At 39.1% G+C, this 18408-nt stretch overlaps 1 protein-coding gene across 1 annotated transcript; it reads right to left on the bottom strand.

The window, feature by feature from the left end:
- Window positions 1-11171: 11171 nt before the first annotated feature.
- LOC140717137 (pleckstrin homology-like domain family A member 2) lies at window positions 11172-18182 on the bottom strand. Its single transcript, XM_073030399.1, has 2 exons — window positions 17613-18182; window positions 11172-11607 (listed from the first exon to the last, which is right to left on the bottom strand). Exon 1 carries the CDS (start codon window positions 18012-18014, stop codon window positions 17628-17630), a length of 387 nt encoding a protein of 128 aa, XP_072886500.1. The 5' UTR covers window positions 18015-18182; the 3' UTR covers window positions 11172-11607; window positions 17613-17627.
- Between the last annotated feature and the right edge of the window lie 226 nt (window positions 18183-18408).

Raw genomic sequence — 18408 nt, 5'->3', positions numbered from 1 at the left:
GTCTAACATCACCATTTCCATTATCTTTTGGAAAACCACCTCAAACTGCTTTGTACCATGCCATTTCTTCTCAATCTATAGCAATGAGTTCAAGGGATAGAGCACAGTAGATGAATTTGGCAGGAACCTGTTATAGTAATTGACAAATCCTCAAAAGGACTGTAACTGTGACTCATCCTTTGGCCCTGGGGCATCAACTATTGTACTACTTGAAATTTCTCAGCACACCAGTGTTATCCTTGTGCATCAATAGTGTGTCCTCAAGTAAGTGATGCTAGGTTCAAAGAATTCATACTTGTTCTGTAGTGCTCTGAGTGCATAATCTTCTAATTTACTTAACACTGTTTTGAGATTTTGGAGATGTTCCATATCATCCTTATCGGTAACAATTATGTCATCCAGGTAATAATGAGCAGCTTGGCAGCCTTGCAGCACTTGGCCCAAAGCTTTCTCCTAGGGCGCAGACACAGACGCTACTCCAAAAATAAGCCTATTATAGCAATAAAGCCCTTTGTGAGAGTTTATGGTGAAAAACACTTCGGACTCTTCTTCTATATCCATCTGTAGGTTGGCCTCAGCTAAGTCCACTTTGCTGAAGTGTTTCCCTTCAGAAAAGTTTGCAAAGATGTCCTCTATCCTGGGCAAAGGGTATTAATCTACTTACAATGTTGAGTTGATGGTCACCACAGACCCTGACAGACGTTGCATGACTGGTGTTGCCCATGGGCTCCACTCAAACTTGGAAAGAATTCCTTCAGCCTCCAGGTGACCTAACTCACTGGTTACATTATCATAGATGGTATAAGAAACTGAATGAGCTTTACAAAACTTGGGTGTGGCATTTTCATTTAACACTATTTTACACTTGATATGTTTGAGTTTTCCAGTGCCATCTTTGGACACTTACGTGGCATCATCCAGTACCTTTCTTTATTCATTTTCAGTTAACTCTCTTGCAGGGGATGTGGCATGCAAATGGTGGATGGATCTCCAATTAAGTTGTAGTCTCAGCCAATCATGATCCCACAATGCAGGTCCTCATGCTTTTAACCACAGAACATGCCCAATGTGGCTTGTGGTTTGCTTTATTTCACCATTACAAATGCCATCCCCAAAGGAGTTATTTCTTCTTCATTATAAGTTCTTAGTTGAATATCTGCAGGCTTCAGTTCAGTATCTTTGAAATGCCACTCAAACTCATTTTGTGGAATGACTGAAACTGCCGAGCCAGTGTCCAATTCCATTGTCATGAATTTGCCATTCACTTCTGGTGTAAACCATATTGCTTGTCTATTGGTAGTTTTCACATTGTAAATCTCAAGGCTACGCAGTCTTGTGATACTCTCATCATTATCAGATTTTTCATCAAATGTATGCAGATTTGTGCTCTATTTAAAATTGCACCTTGACTTTTTAACTTTTTCTCTTCCCTATGCAGTCCATGTTTTTTTTCTTTGCACAATTTGCTCTTTATATGTGTCTTATTATGTTGCATTTTCTGCAAGCTTCGCCATTAAGCCTGCATTGGTCTGGTGTTTGTGAGCCGCTGCCATAATGTTAACACAGAGTGTTTGGCCAGGCAGGTTTCTGTTTAGATATTGCAATTTTGTTCACAATCACTTCCATTCATGACTGCGACTCAATTGCATCTCTGGCTGCTGTTTCCATTGATACAACTATTTCAATTGCTCTTTTAAATATCAGTTGTTCTTCAGTTAGAAGCCATTTTTGAATGATTTCTTGTAAAATTCCATGAACTAAACAAACTCTTAGGTCAATAAGCCTATCACTGAGCTGACAATCTCAGACAACCTCTCCAATTCAGCCAAATATGCTGAAGAGGACTCCTCTTTCTTTTGATTCCACTTATGAATCATTGCAATCAAAATGGTTTCAGTTCTCAATTATCCTGCATTATATTTATGGTATCAATAAAGCTCATTTCGGCTGGTTTGGTTGGAGCAGTTAAACTTCTACGTAAACTGTATGCTCTTCTACCCAATGCACTTAGCAAAACTGATACTTCCTTCACATTTTCTATTTCATTTGCTTTAAAATACTACTCAATTTCCTCAGTATACAACATCCAACTATCTAATGTGCAATGTTTCTTTTCAATTAGTTTTATGTTTTGGAGTTGCAATGATGTCAGGATGAGCAGAGGTACACAGTTTGACAAGAGGCATAGCATCAACTGTGCACATGGAAGTGTGTCGTCTGTGGCTCAGGAATAGATCTTTTACCTCAGAATTCCATTCCAGAGACAAGTGTATAAAATCTAAACTGACACTTCAGTACAATCTGTTTAAAGATCATCATTTAGATGAGATGGTAAGCAAATCTGCCCAGAGGGGGAATGATTTCGGTGAAGAATAGGGTTGCTACCAGACCCCTGGCCATTATTAATCCTTCAATTAAATTTATTACCCTTAGCATTGAGGACATCTTCAAAGGGCAGTGCTTCAGGAAGGCAGCATCCATCACTAGAGACGACCATCATCCAGGACATGGCCTCTCCTCATTCTACCATCATAGAAGAGGAACAGAAAAATGTAGGCTCGCACTCAACACACACAAAATGCTGGAGGAACTCAGCAGGTCAGGCAGGATCTATGGAAAAAAGTACAGTTGATGTTTCGGGCTGAAACCCTTCAGCAGGACGTCAAATTGGATCTCAAACAGGTGGTAAGGAAGGACTCCATTACCTCTGCCCCTCTGACCCTCAACACAGGTGCCCCCCAGGGTTGTGTTCTATGTCCCCTTCTCTACACCCTTTACACCCATGTACTGTCACACACAGCTCTAATCTGCTGATCAAATTCGCCAATGACACGACTTTGATCAGCCTTATTTCTAGTGGTAATGAGACAGCCTAGAGAGGAGGGGTTGACACGCTGACACAGTGGTGCCAGGATAACAACCTCTCCCTCAATGTCCAAAACATAAATGAGCTGATTGTGGATTACAGGAGGAAAGGATACAGGCACAGCCCAATCAACATAAATGGGTCTGCAATTGAGAGGTTGAGTAGTTTCAAGTTCATTGGTATACACATCACTGTTGATCTCATATGTACTGTGCACACTGGCTTCATGGCAAACAAAGCACAACAGCGTCTCTTCCACCTCAGGCAAGTGAAGAAGTTTGGCATGGGCCCCCAAATCCTCAAGACCTTCTACAGGGGGCCTCACTGAGAGCATCCTGACTGGCTGTATCACTGCCTAGTACAGGAACTGCACCAACCTCGATCGCTGGGCACTGTAGAGAGTGGTATGGATTACCCAGCGCATCTGTGGACATGAACTTCCCTCCACTGAGGACATTTATAGCAGCATGTGCAGAAAGAAGGACTGGAAGATCATCAGGGACACCAGTCACCCCAACCATAAACTGTTCCAGCTGCTTCCATTAGGCAAACGCTACCATAGCATTAAAGTTAGGACCAACAGGCTTCTTTCTATAAGCTATTTGACTTTTAAATTTACATGTCTGTACATTACAATGGAGTCATAATGCAAAGATTTTTGCTCCCTCACATTCTGAGATGAATGCAAGACTTAAATTCTAATTCTTATAGCAATTTGCTATGGCTGCTCTGTACTGCTGAGACAAAACCAACAAATTTCATGACTTATGTCAGTAATAATAAACCCAATTCTGATCATTTTCACAAGATGCTGGTAAACTTTTACTGATGGGTCTTTGAAAACATACTGACCTACAGTATGACAGTACAATACATGAGATGCAACAAGATTGACCAGAAAGCACTTCAACAAGTAATCAGGAATGCACAGAAAGTCACTGAGACTCAATTACCAGATATGGAAACCACCTACAACTCATGGTTTTCTGCGGCAGGCTTGCAACATTGTGATGGACTCATCCCACCGCAGTATTCACCTGTTCAAGCTCCTAACATATGTCAGGAGAGACAGAAACATCTCTGCACGGATATCCAGACTGAAAAACAGCTTCTTCCCCAGAGTAGTCATGCAACTGAACAATGTCACCCCTCCCCCCCCCCACTTACCCATAGTCCATAGGCACAATGGAAAATCTCTAAGAGCAATATGTGGATGTGCAATATTTGGGTTTAAATGGGGCAGCTGCCTTACTTTGACTCCAGAGCTCTTTTTTTAAATTTCAGCTTTAATTCTTCATGCTATTTTTTATTTTATCATTTTATTATATAACAAGGGCATGTGCAATATTTGAATAGGGTAGCCGCTGTTCTATAAATTTTAGAGTTGTAACTTGGATGTCATTTGTTGTGTATTTAATATTTCAGTAATATTTAAGTAGTATTGTATATATATTGTTCGATTAAGCATTCTTTGTTGTTTGTATAAGTCATTGTGTGTTATATGTAAAGGAACATAAATCACATATGTTATTACGCCACCAAACCATATGTGGGCACCTCACTTAAAGTAAAATTAAACTAAGACATATATTCCCAGCTCCGTTTATCCTTTCAATTAGTTTTATATTTTGGAGTTACAAAACATAACACTGGAGATGATGAACCCAAGATGACTACCTACTTGTTCAAGTGCAGCAAAACATTTGAGTTGTAAGAAAAAGCAGCGAAGTACATGCTTTTTCAGGAAGGGACAGGAACAGCCAAAGTAATAAAAAGGCAGAAAATAAACTATATATGAAATGGTTCATAAACACCGAGTAAGGTGTGATAAAAATTATGATTTTTTTATAAAGCAGAATTGGCTGGCTTCATCAGCACAGCTCAGGTACCTGGGTTCAATTCTGGCTTCTGCTGCAGTCAGCATCAAATTTGCACTTTCTCCCAGAGACTAGATTTGAATGTGGGTAAGCATGAGATGTTGCATTTTGGGAGGTCAAATGTAAGAGGAAGAATTCAGTCAGTAGCAGTGTCCTTATGAGCACTGATGTCCAGAACGATCTCAGGGCGCCTGGAAAGTGTCAATACATGTGGATAGGGTGATAAAGAATAGGGTAATACTTGCTTTCATCAATCAGGGCATTAAACAAGCAAGTATGCAATATCTGTGCAGTTGTGATTATGAGTATTCTAGGAGGGCATGTGGAGGCTTGGAGAAGGTGCACAGGGCAGTCGCAAGGATGTAACCTGCAGCAGAAAATATTAGCTATGAGAAGAGGTTGGATTATTTTCTCTGGCGCATTAGAAACTGAAGGGTTACCTGAGAGAAATATATAAAATTATGAAAGGCATAGATAGGGTAGATATTCAGGGTCTTTCTCCAAGGATGCAAATGTCAAACACTAGAAGCCATTGCTTTAAGGTGCCCGTGAGAGTGGGAAAAATTTAAAAGGCAACTTTATACACAGAGAGTGATAAGTGCCTGCAATGCACCATTAGAGAAGGTGGTAGAGGCAATTACATTCAGCAGCTACTTTATTAGTTACCTCCTATACCTAACAAAGTGGTCATGAAATGTCTGTCCGTGGTCTTCTGCCACTCTAGCCCAACCACTTCAAGGTTTGATATGTTGCGCGTTCAGCATAGCACTGTTGAAAAGCATAATTATGTGAGTTACTGTCACCTACCTGGCAACTTGAATCAGTCTGGCCCTTCTCCTCATTAACAATGCATTTTCACCCACAGAACTGCTGCTCACAGGTTTTTTTAAAATGTTTTTTTGCACCGTTGTCTGTAAAATGAACTACCTAGAAGAGACAGCTGTGTGTGAAGGTCCAGTAGATCAACAGTCGACCCACTTTGTCTAGCATCAACAATCACTCCATGGTCAGAGCCACTTCCTTCCCCCATTCCGATGCTTGGTCTGTACAGCAACTGATTCTCTTGACCATGTTTTATTGCATTGAATTGCTGCCACTTGATTGACTGAGTTGATATTTGCATTAACAAGCAGGTGTACAGGTGTACCTAATAAAGTGGCCACTGAGTGTTCAGTAACAACGTTTAAGGGACAATGATCAGGCACAGGAACAGGCAGTGAATGGAGGGGTGTCGTCCGTGTGCAGACATATGGGATCAGTTTAATTTGGCATCATAGGCAGCGCAAAGATTTTGAGTTGAAGAACCTGTTCCGACGCCAATCTGTTCTATGTTCCTCATGCGGGTTTCCTCGCGATGCTCAGGTTTCCTCCCACATCCCAAAGATGTGCAAATAATTAGCCCAAACGGCAACAATGAATTTACTCCAGTATATACCATAGATGCATGGTAGAATTTGTGAAAGAGTCAACGGAAGGGAGGGGAAAATAAAACGGGGTTAGTAAAAATGGGGCCACCTGATGGTTGGCAGAGCCTGAAAGGGCTGAAGAGGCTTTTCCCATGTTGTATCACTCTGTGACTCCATATAAGGTCATGAGGGACAGGGTGAGAAGTATTTCTAGAACATTTGTTGCTTAACCAGGCAAATTGCCCAGGAGGAGTAGTTGCTAATGTGGGTAGGGAATGTTTCTCCAAAAATTCCTGCAGTAGCTGTTCATTCATGGAAAGCCCTTAGCCAATCAGGTCATACTAACGTGATATCTATTAAATATTTTAATGAAAAGGGAAAAAGGAACCTTCCTAAACATTCAAAAAATAAACAGGTTCCTACTTCAGCTAATCCTTAAAATTTACCCCAGACAGCTCCATCAGTAGAACAGATTGTGCAAGCATTCTTTCCAGTCTCTCAAGCCAAGCGCTACAAAGTGAGCTTAGAAATATAACACCGAGAAGGTCAGTGCTGTGTCGACCATTTCCACTCCTACCCTCAGTGAAGTGGCACAAGGTCAGAATACATTCTGATGATGTGGAAAAACAAAAAAGCTGGAAATGACTTTCACCTCCAGGCATGCAGGATAATAAAAATAATCGCAAAGCATACACACGGTCTACACAAGTAACACTTATGCAAAGCAAATAGCAATATGATTTGAAATGTTACTTCCACATTTGCCCGTCCCATCCCTTTTAATTCTAATAACTCGAATCTGAACAGGCAGGAAAAGCCCCAGCTACTTATTTAATCTTTCCCGGCACAGGTATATTGTAAACTGATCATGGTCTTTCTGCACATTGTACTCTAAGTTAAGTACTGTAATGATAAGGCATTCTATCACAACAGTCCATTTAGTGACAGAATGCAGGTCCAATACCGTGACGTCTCCAGTAGCGTACAAAAGTGGAGTCACAAGAGACTGCAGATGCTGGAATCTGGAGCAACACAGAAGGTGCTGGAGGAAATGAGTCTATTTCCTTCCATCAATACTGCCTGACCCACTGAGTTCCTCCATCACCTTTCCTGCTTCTCCAGAATATTAGAAATACTGTTTCTGAAACAGGTTTCCAATCTCTCTTCCTACCTGAGCAGTTCAAAGTAAATCAAAGTTCAAAATTCAAATTAAATTTCTTATCAAGATACATATATGTCACCATTAAATACCTTGAAATTCATTTTCTTGCAGGCATTTACAGGAAAATAAAGAAATACAATAGAATTTATGAAAAACTAGAAATAACAAAGACTGACAAACAACCAGTGTACAAAAGAAAACAGATCACGCAAGTAAAAAAGTAAATAAATAATACTGAGAGCATGAGTTGTAGAGTCCTTGAAAGTGAGTCTATAGGTTGTGGAGTCAGACCACATTGAGGTGAGTGAATGGTTCAGGAGCCTGATGGATGTAGGGTAACAAATCTTCCTGAACCTGGTGGTGAGGGACCTAAAGCTCCTGAGTAGTAACCCTCCTCAAGGTAGAGGCAGAAATGACACACAAATTTCAGAATAGAAAAGAAGCACTTCCCAAGTTGTTTTTAGTAGAAATTCTCGATGCCAGATTTCTCTTCCCAAAGTCATGTGCATATCAATTTCAAGAATTTGAAAATGAAGGAAAAAAACTGCCAAAAATCTGTTATGCTGGAGATCTGTACAAATTTCAAATGGCACAAAACTGTGGCACAGACCAGACAGATCCAGGCAACACACATTTTACAATTTTACTGACTGATGGAGTAGTGGCAGAACAGTGCCTGGCACAACAATTTCCACCAATAACTCTATATTCTACATTCTGTTATGTTTTTTTTCTTTGATGTACTTAAGTAGGGAACAATCTGTTTGGATGGTATGGAAACAAAAGCTTTTCCCATATCCTATTGTATGTGACAATAATAAACCAGTTCCAGTTGAGGAATCTGATTTGAATACTTGGGCAAACTTGGAAACAACAATGAAGAGGCTGGGCTTGGAATAGGAAGGTCATGAAGAGGCAGGTAGGAGACTATTGTTAATGGAATACTGTAACTTTTTGCGGCCATTATTGAAATCCTGCATTAGCCTCAGTTCCTCCTCTTCAGGTGGATACTTACAGTACAAGGTAGTCTAAGTATGCAAAAGGCATGTGATCCTATGCAATTACTGTCAATACGTAGGGAATACGAAATGAAGTTAAGTGGTCTATGCCAAAAAAAAGTATTAAAAAGTAGCCTAGACTTAAGAGTTATGCAGCACAGAAATAGTGCTTCCAGCCTGCGTTATCTATGCTGATCTTTTTGCCCATCTACAATAATCTTATTTGCCCATATTGGAGCTGTATTCTTCTGCAATTTGCTCATTTTAGTATCCATCTAAATGTCTATTAAATGTATATTGTATCTGATTCCTCCATCTCCTCCCACAGCACACTCTGGACATGAACCACTCCTTGTCTTAAAAACTTACCATTCAGAATTCCTTCCTCTCACCTGAAGCATGCTGTTTTGATGGCCCTACATTGGCAAAAAGATTTTGATTATCTACCCTACTCATGCTTCCCATAACCTTATATATTCTGTTTTTGTTCTACCTACAAAAGTGTTCAAACTCTCATTTTCCCACATTATACTCCAACTGCCAGCTTCTTGCTGGGTCGCGTAATCTATGTATATCCATTTCCTTGCTCTGTGTCCTCCTTGTTGCTTGCAAAACCACCTATTCCTTTTATAGCCACCAAAAATTGATACAATACACCCAGTTCTTTTGTGTGAAATTGTACTTTATCTGCCTTATTAGTAACATTACTTCAAGACATAGACTCAACAGATGGGTCAGCTGATTTGGGAGGTCTTTTTGTTTAAATTTGCTATTGTTGCTCATTTGCACAATTAACAATTTTCTGAGTAACAGCCTGCACTGGACATTTTATGAAACACTGTAAGATGCTTCAAAAGGGCCAATTCAGAAAATAATACTGAGCCAAACAAAAACATCAGGCCTGGTGATCGAATACTTAGCCAAAGAGATACGTTTATGCAAGAGTTCTTAGGGAGAGAGGATTAGGGTAGAAATTCCAGAGTTTAAGCCTGGATGATAGAGGCTCCCCAATAATGGGATGACGGAAGTGGGAACATGTACAAGGCCAGGTTGCAGGAAAGTAATAGATTTACTTGGGTTGCAAGGCTGGAAGTTGGGGCAGAGGTGAAGACCTGCAGACTTGAACGCAAGAATGAGGAAGTTAAGGTGAAGTGTTGTCAGCTGTGATCCAGTGGATGTCAGTGGTCACAGGGATGATAGATTAAAGTAGGGACGCTGATATTGTTGAGATCCAAGCACTAATCTCTTTGGTGCCTCCCTAGTTACTGTCTGATGGCTTACTGTAGGACAAACTCATTTACTTCACTCTGGTTCTTGTCTGTCAACCAGTTTTCAATTCATGCCAATATGCTTCAATCAGAACGTGTGTTAATGTTACACGTCAACCTTTATTGTGGTACTTTCTTTCTGAAAATCTGATGTATTACGTCCACCGGTTTGCCCTTACCTATTGTAGCAATTACAGCCTCAAATAAACTCCCAATGGGTTTGTCAAACATGATTTCCTTTCCAAAATCCATGTTGACTTGATCTAATCCCAGTGATATTTTCCATATTAACCTCCTGCATTTTCCTTACTACATAAGTGAGGCCAACCAGTCTGTAGTTTCCTTTTTCCTCTCTCCCTCCTTTTTGAATAGGGCTTGCAATAATCATAAGGGTTTGCTCCGCATCATTGGGAAGAACTCCAGCAGCCCCAGAATTGTCTGCTTCGAGCTGCATTACAATGATTGAAATTCCAGACACTAACAGTAGCCAGGAACAACTCATGATCACAGGAGTAAGGTCTATTGCCATACAGAGCTTCCAATTCCCAAAAGGTTCCCTTGGATTCACCACTGAGCAAACCCCTAGTTGGCCATCTTCCATTCTTTGGTCTCTCTGCTAACTTCAAAACCCAGTCCACTATTTGTTTTTCCTGGTTCAGATCAAAGTCCTCATACAAACTAAGTCATGAAAATATTAAGGGAAACAGCCCACCCTGTATCAATCTAATATGATATGATCTATTTCCCATTAAGTCCCTCTCAGTAAAAAGTTGTTCACAGTCCACTGGACTGGTAATAATTTAGGATCTGGGCTAGAAGATGTGCTCAGAGTTAAGAAAGTTGATGGATGGTAGATTGCCTATTCAGACATCTTGATCTATTACTTAAGATCAGAATCTAATGTTAGAATTACTGTTTTACCAAATCATAGAATTGAATTCTTTTTAAGGGTGGTGTAGGCCTTTGAATGTAAAGCAGCCAAGGAACCAAGAGATGCTGAAGGAGAACAAAGTGCCACCAACCTTCATGTAGAGATTGACATCATACTTTGGTGATGATAGTGAGTGATGTGTGGATGAGAAATTGAAGGAGGTAAGGCATAGTGATTGGCAGATTTCCCACAATTCCTCTTAATTGCAGAATAGGCTACTACCCAATTCCAAAACATATAGTTGTATCACATTCTTAGACATGTGGCTATTCCTGCCCAATATTGTGCTGATGCAGGTGCAGAAAATCATGTATAGCTTCTTCTGGGACAATCGGATAGAACTGGAAATCAGCTCAGAAGAGTTCAGGTCGAGTGAATTTCAAACAGGCACAGTAAGACTTGGGTGAGGAGAAAGCAATTATACACTGGCCTATAATTTCCATAGGTTTTTACTTCTTATAACTAAGGAATTACTGTCTATTATAAAAAGCTAGTAATTTTCTGTACTCTTTAATGTTTCAATAATCAAACTCAAATGCATCCAGCTATTACTTTTGTTCTATCTTGTCTCTGCTTCCCTGTAATATTCACATTGGGCCATCCCCTTCTTTTTAAAGACATTTTGTTATTTAATGGTAACTTTGCTATTAAATACAAAAGAGGTTCAGTACGTAGTCATCTGTTTTTATTTACAGCGTTTCAGACAAAAAAAAACTGTCATACAGATTGCAAGATTTCCCTTTTGGCAGAGTAAAATCACAATGTGAAGCATTGGAAAGACAATATATCTAAATAAATAAAGTCGGCAGAGTAATTTACAATGTATTATGCATGACTTTAATGAAGTCATCACTACAGTGAATATTGGTCATTTAATAAATAAAAAATTAAGACTTAGAAGCATTTTGTGAATAATGAATCTGTTTCTAAATTATTATAGTCCTTTTCATGAAAATACATCTATTTTGATTCATGATTGTCATTTGGTTGAACTGATGTATATTCTTGTTGATGGCAGCAGACACAATTAATCCTGTCCATTCAGTATTGTTTGGTTGCAGGTGAAGTATTGTTCATTTCTTTTGCATATTGTTAATACCTAGAGGCAAAGAATGACATTAGATGTTAGACAGCAAACAAGACTTTAACACAAGAAATAATGAGGTAAGGCATTTAAAATGTTAAACTAATAGTTTTGAAAATCCAAAAATAAAGCTCTGTGTAGCCATGAGAAAGTATCACAAGCCACTCTCTCAGACAGCCAGATTTAATATTTTCTCTTCACCGCTTATATCTTTCATATCAATCCCTCGTGTGGCAATGAATCATTTCAGAAATATTCCCATGTGCAGAATGTATCTCTCAATAATTCGCCCGGGTGAGATATCATTAATGTGCAAGCCAGTTTTAATTTGTAGCATGCTACTTGCGCTTTGCTGCCAGATCCTTGCCCAAAACCAACAAATGATAGTATTTACAGGAAGTCACTCCACAACAGGCAATGGCAAACTTGAACTCCGTTGCCCTTACTAATAGAAAATAACTGTATTCTGCTCAGTTGCAACTGCTGAAACCACCTAGCTCCAAAAATAGGGTTGATTCTAAAAATAATCAGTGCATATTCAAGCACAATTCAACAAATACAAAGTTACTTATTTTTGAAAGTTAGACCACCACATTTAGGACCAAAGCTGCAATGTGTCCTTGCAAGTCAGTGATGAATTCATGCTTCTTTCTAGTCAGTCCCGCAGGACTGAGGATAACCTACTTCCAATCTGCTTTTATTGATTCTGAAGTGGCTATGAGGCCAGTTAGGGAATCCCAGGTTTTTCCACAGATGGGCTAGGTTATGTCCGATCGTGATTTCATGTATTTTTGGCACACTGGCAGCGTCAAATTCAGCCAGTAGTGAAAGTAAATCAATTAATCAGACTTACAATGTCATCAGAACAAAAACAGTAGCAGACCATATATTTTCTGTGGTTGTCCAGCATTCAGTAAGAACATGGCTTGATCCTTGGCCTCAATTCCTCTTATCCACCTGTTAACTTCAATATAGTGCATCCATATCCCACAGAGGTACAGAAAAGAAAGATTCACAGCCTTCCAACTTGATTTTTGCCTCTCCACCACCTCCCACATAATAGGCCAACCAATAATCTGGCTGTTCCATGTGTTTCAATGACATTACCTCTCAGAGCACAGGTGCATTTTCTCCTCAGTCCCCTCTCTGGAAAACCAGCAAGACTACACATTCTCAATGATTCCCAATAGTGTAGAATTCTCTAAGTAAACAAATTGCTTGACCTATATTTAAACATTCCACCACATGAAAATAGTAATGCACGTTCAGAACTTTTTTCAAAGTGCATGCGTAATCAGTTGCAGGTAAGCTATTCTACCTTCATTACTGTTTGCAAGGTTAGAAAATAGTAATAAATCACTTATAAAGAATAACAAATCATAGGCATACTTTTCTCCAAGTTTGTATAGCAATCTAATGTTCTACTCATGAGTTTAAAAATATAACAGAATTAAAGATAAATTAAAAAATTATTGAAATATATTCACTCAAACATTAACTTAAATTTGTAATACCTATATGTCAAATATAATAGTATAGTACTTTCTAAGATACATTATATTCTGGTTATATCAGATATATGATAGGCAAGCCATTATGAAAGAAAATCAGTAATCTTGATTGTATTTTTAAATGGTGTGTGTCAAAGATAGTCAATGATATTGCTATACTTTACTACTAAGAATGTAATCTCTTCACTTCCTCTACCACCAAACTGCCATTTAGTCATCAGTAACATTAGCAACCAGAGTTTCATCAACCTCAGAAATATTTGTTGTGATCAGTCTACTATATTTCCCTAATCCATCATTCCATTTTTGAAATATTCAAAGCCCTTAAAAAAAGAAAGACAGTGGCATTTACCGTAGTTTCTTGAGGGGAGTTCAAACACCAGCCTTCTGATGTGGTGTTGATACTGCAGTACCTTTGAATCTGAATGGTGCTATCAATGGATCATTTAATGTTTAAAGGACTCAAATGACCCAGACTGGTCTATTGCATGTTTTATCTCAAATTGCAACATAATCACAAGATTGATTTTAATCTTCTAATGATTTATTTGGAACTTCTGTTTGCACAAAGTTCAAAGTAAGGTCCTCAATAACCTATTTATCCAAAAATGAATGACCAGTTTTTTGGAGATAAATCCTTAGTGTTCATATATTCACTGTGCAATATTTTAATAAGCTATCACAGAAATAGTTTATAACTAATTAATATCCCCTTTGGTAATAAACTGTAAAATATTATTATAAATCACAGAATATCACATGAATGTATGAAACAGTCATTCCAGTCATTCCTGCCTTTTAATAAAACGGTGAAAATGTAACTTAATGGTGACAACTGTAAAAAAAAATTAACAGTTCCATTGATCTGGAACCAATGTTAATGATGTTCATGTAAGAGTATTATTCTGCCTTGTAAAACAACTACAGGAGGTTTAGTATAATACAAGTTACATCAGGTAACATGAAAATTTCATTAACTGTATGCTGGAAATCAAATTAAGATCTACTTCACTTAAAATCCTAAAAAGATGCCATTCGAAATTTCAGCTTTCAATATTTGACATCCTGGATAACCCAAGAAGTATGTAAAAATCAAACATAATTAATGATATGTTTATCTACTGAAAATTTCAAATGAGATAAGATGTGTCAAGTGATAACTTGTTTCCTTACAAAATTTTCAATTTATAATGTTAATTTTTAAAATGATAGTGAATTGAAAAAAAATCCATGCCCCCTGTTCAACACTGTCATATTAAAAATTACTCATAAATTGAGATTTTAAATGGTCACAATTTATTTGAACAAGACTAAATGTTCAAATAATTGAAGAGGGACGAATGGAGGTGGCAGGATATGGGCTAAAAAGAAAATCTGCAGATGCTGGAAGTCCAAGCAACACACATAAAATGTTGAAGGAACTCAGCAGGCCAGGCAGCATCTATGGAAAAGAGTATAGTCGATGTTTAATCTTCAGAAAATTCATCAGGACTAGTGAAGGGTCTCGGCCTGAAACGTCAACTTTTTTCCACAGATGTTGCCTGGCCTGCTGAGTTCCTCCAGCATTTTGTGTGGTTTGCTGTCATCAGGAGTTAAACAATGTGCACAGGTTACAGAGATTTGGCTTAAATATACTTGATGTGAACACTGGATGCCCAAAGTGGAATATTTTTCATTCCTCAGCAGTAAAATCATTCTCCTTAGTGAGCATTAACATTCACCATGGAGGTCCAACTGCCTGTAAAGATCCCTCACATCTGGAACACCAATTTTTAGGTCCAAGAGCGAGGAATGGCATGAGGTTTGGATGATTTAAGCACCAGGCCAGATTGAAAGGTTCAGGGTGTCAGGGCCAATCAGTTCAGCTCACTGCCTGCTAAGCTTTGCTGGTCTCTGCGCTAAACTGAGGCAGTGGCCTGCAGACTCATGGAATCAGTGATCACAGGCTTCACGGCTGTGGACTCGCTGTCGTGAACTTCAGTTCTGTGCTTGCTTTTGTCATTTGCACGATTTGTTTTTGTTTCCTGCACACTGGCTGTTTGACAGTCTTCTTTTAAATGGGTTCCATTGGGTCTGTTTGCTTTGTGGCTGCCTATAAAGAGATAAATCTCAAGGTTGTATATAGTATACATACTTTACTTACTAAGCATACTTTGAACTTTGTCCAAGTCTCAGACGTGGCAAGTTAATCCCCATTGTATAATAATATTCTGCTCCCTGCTTTGAATTAATTTGTTTTGCCTGAATACTTATGGTTTAGAACATCAGCAAACTGCAAAGAACCCTGTGCCCCATGACAAATAATGCCACATTTTCTTTAAGTCATTCTGCACTCCTCATGAAATTCTAATGTGACTCGTACTTGAAAATACAATCTTAAAGCCAACAGTGTCAATTTCCACCTTCAGCCACTTTCAAATACTTCATTCCGCCACCAGAGCAAACCATTTATTATCATGGTTAATTCTCTTCAGATTCCTGTGCACCTTAACTTTATAGACAATCATTTTACCTGATAAAGATTCTACAAGTTTACTTCAATTACTTTAAAATTATAATATTACCATGCTATTATGACACAACATCAATAGTATTCGAATACTAGGGAGGGGCTTGAGACAATATTTCTGAATGTAACAAAGGGTATGTACTCAATTCACAATTTACACAAAGAAACCCGTTAGTGCTGAATTAAAATTGTGTTGTCTCATAATCTTAAAGACACAAATATTGTATAACTGTTGACTTAGAATTTTTGATGGAATCATTTGTTTCCATCTTCAGTTTTCTTCAGTGTTCAACTTTTAAGATTTCCCCTTGTAAATTTTTTGGACACAGGAAGTCGGTTTTCCTTTTGCCTTCCTTAGTGAATATAAAAATGAGTAAAGATATTTGCTATGCTGCTCACAACACAACTGAAGAGTTCAAAAGTGTTTTTTTTTTAAATAAAGACACCTACTGCATCTTCAGCATACAATGCACAGGCCTAAAACAGCTAACTTCAGAATAAAGCTGCCATCTAGCTAACCACCCTGATGGTTAGAGCTTCAAATCAATTGTAAATAGAGCTATTCCATCAGCTCACATATCAAGAAAAGCCACTTGGATGAGACACTGAATGACTGATGCCATAATGGAGAAAACAGTGCAGACAGATGAGATGTAAATTTTTACCATGATATTGAAAGTTCTAACCTGTTGTTTATATTCAATTACCAATTGACTCTTCCTAGTTTTAAACTTGTAAATCTTCTACTTCCTCATCAACACATTAGGTCTATTATTACCAGTGACATGCATATTTAAATTCGTCCTCATAACATCAATGTTTGAACTTCTTAATGGAGCATAATTCCCGGATTTCTTTCCTGATCTTTTGTTACAGGAACCTTTCGCAATCTAACAGCACAGATTGTTAATTGGTTTCAATCAAAACAAATTGTTACTGTGCTTAATTACTACAGCAGCGTTACTGAGCGCATGAGAATGGACTAGGGAAGATGTAGGAACTACTGCAAGTTAGATTATCTAAGTTAACGGAGTCAAAAGGTCCAGAATGTGTGGGAAGTTATAATATCTGCTTTCCTATCAATTGAAACGTATTTTTACAATGTTGATTTCAACATTGAGATGTGAATTTTTACCACAGCCCCTGTGGAATGTATAAGTATATACACTAGTATAAAAGTTTAGTGTTAGCTTTAAATTAATTTAACAGTATTATTTAAATACGGTGGTTCTGTACATATTGAGTAAATATTTGAATTTATGAGGAGCCACTTACATCCAAAAGGTAGTTCCCATCTGCTTCCTAGGTTGTAGTTTAATCCTTTCTAACAAAATGATGCTAAGCTACTGGATTCACAATTAGGTATCAAGATAAAATTTACTTTTATTAACATTCACAGTGATTGGGTGGCGGCACCTTTTATACAAATAGCCTATTCAAGTGCCTTGGCTGATGTTCAGAAAACTTTCTTTTGTGCGCTGGGACTTCAGAATTGCATCCGGTGGCATTTATTGCTGTCTGCTGGTGGGAGGGTGCAAATGCCCAAACATGCAGTTTTCTACAAAAGTACAATTATTGCAATTAAAATCGTTTCCAAACATCGACTAAAATAATTTGTATCGGAATGTCGGGATGAAATTGTTCAGAAATCACACCCCCATCTTCCTAAACCTATAACCAGGCCATAAGAAGGCACCGCGATATTTCTTAGCATTTGCTTGCTGGGCTAAACTTTCGTATTGGTGCAATAAGCTGACACAACTGTGAGCCGTTGGACATTGTATGCATGTCCTAGGAGAATTACCTGTTCGGTGACAGGAATGGCGAGGGAAACAATGCCTTTGTTAAGTTATCAGTGACTACTCCGCGTGTCAATCGCCTGTTGATCCATTTGAAATGGATTCATTCATTTGCCACTTACTGGTAAACAACACGCAGCCTTCAGTGGGAGAAGGCGGCGGTGATGCGACAAAGAAGCATTCTGCTGACCACCAACTCACCCTGGTGTCTTTGGATCAGGACATGGTGCTGATTGCAGTTGGCGTGCAGATGTGAGCCAGCTGTCGGGATTTCACAGACTGAATCGCCTGGCGGTTCTTAAACTGCACCATGCCCAGTGTGATCTCGGCGTTCCACGTCGAGTCTTCCAGGCACCTGAAGTCAATTTCCTTGTTATCTGCCATCACGATGGTGAAATAGATGTATCTGCCTTTCCTCTCCACGCAGTCCACCGTCTTCATGTTTTCAAAGGCGAGCACCTTGCATTTTGACCGGCTTGCCTTCGGATCGTGGATGCACAGCCCCTCGTCCGTCAACAGGCAGTTTTTCCTTTTCCAAAGCTGCAATAAGCCGTCGCTCCTCTTCTCCAGCTGCCCCTCCTTCAGAACGTTCTGACCGTTCATTTTCGCCGTACTCTGATTCTCCTTTACTGCAAATATTGTCTAGGAACTTGGGATGGAGGATCCTTCTAGTTCATCTCTCTCTCTCTCTCTCTCTGTCCCTCTCTCTTTTCGCTCCTCCAGTCTGCGCTAGCGTGCTGCTCAGGATCTGTTGTAACATGCCCAGTTGGCTTTTTATTTCAATTCAGCGTTTCTTCGCCCAACCCTCCGCTGACGTGTCCCAGATCAAAGGCTCGGTCCTACGCAGCAGCTAGTCATTCGGGCCACTCGCAGTCCGGGAGAGGTTGGGGGTGGATGTAGCGGCAGGACTGTCTGTCTGTGGTCAGGGAAGATTTGGGGCTATTACTCGCCCAAGCGATGGGAAAGCCCCTACTTTTAGTCTCCAACGTCAGCGAAT

Source organism: Hemitrygon akajei, chromosome 27 (assembly GCF_048418815.1).
Source record: "Hemitrygon akajei chromosome 27, sHemAka1.3, whole genome shotgun sequence".
Classification (NCBI taxonomy): domain Eukaryota; kingdom Metazoa; phylum Chordata; class Chondrichthyes; order Myliobatiformes; family Dasyatidae; genus Hemitrygon; species Hemitrygon akajei.
Note: the sequence above shows the minus strand (reverse complement) of the source record. Positions and strands in the feature narration are given on the sequence as shown.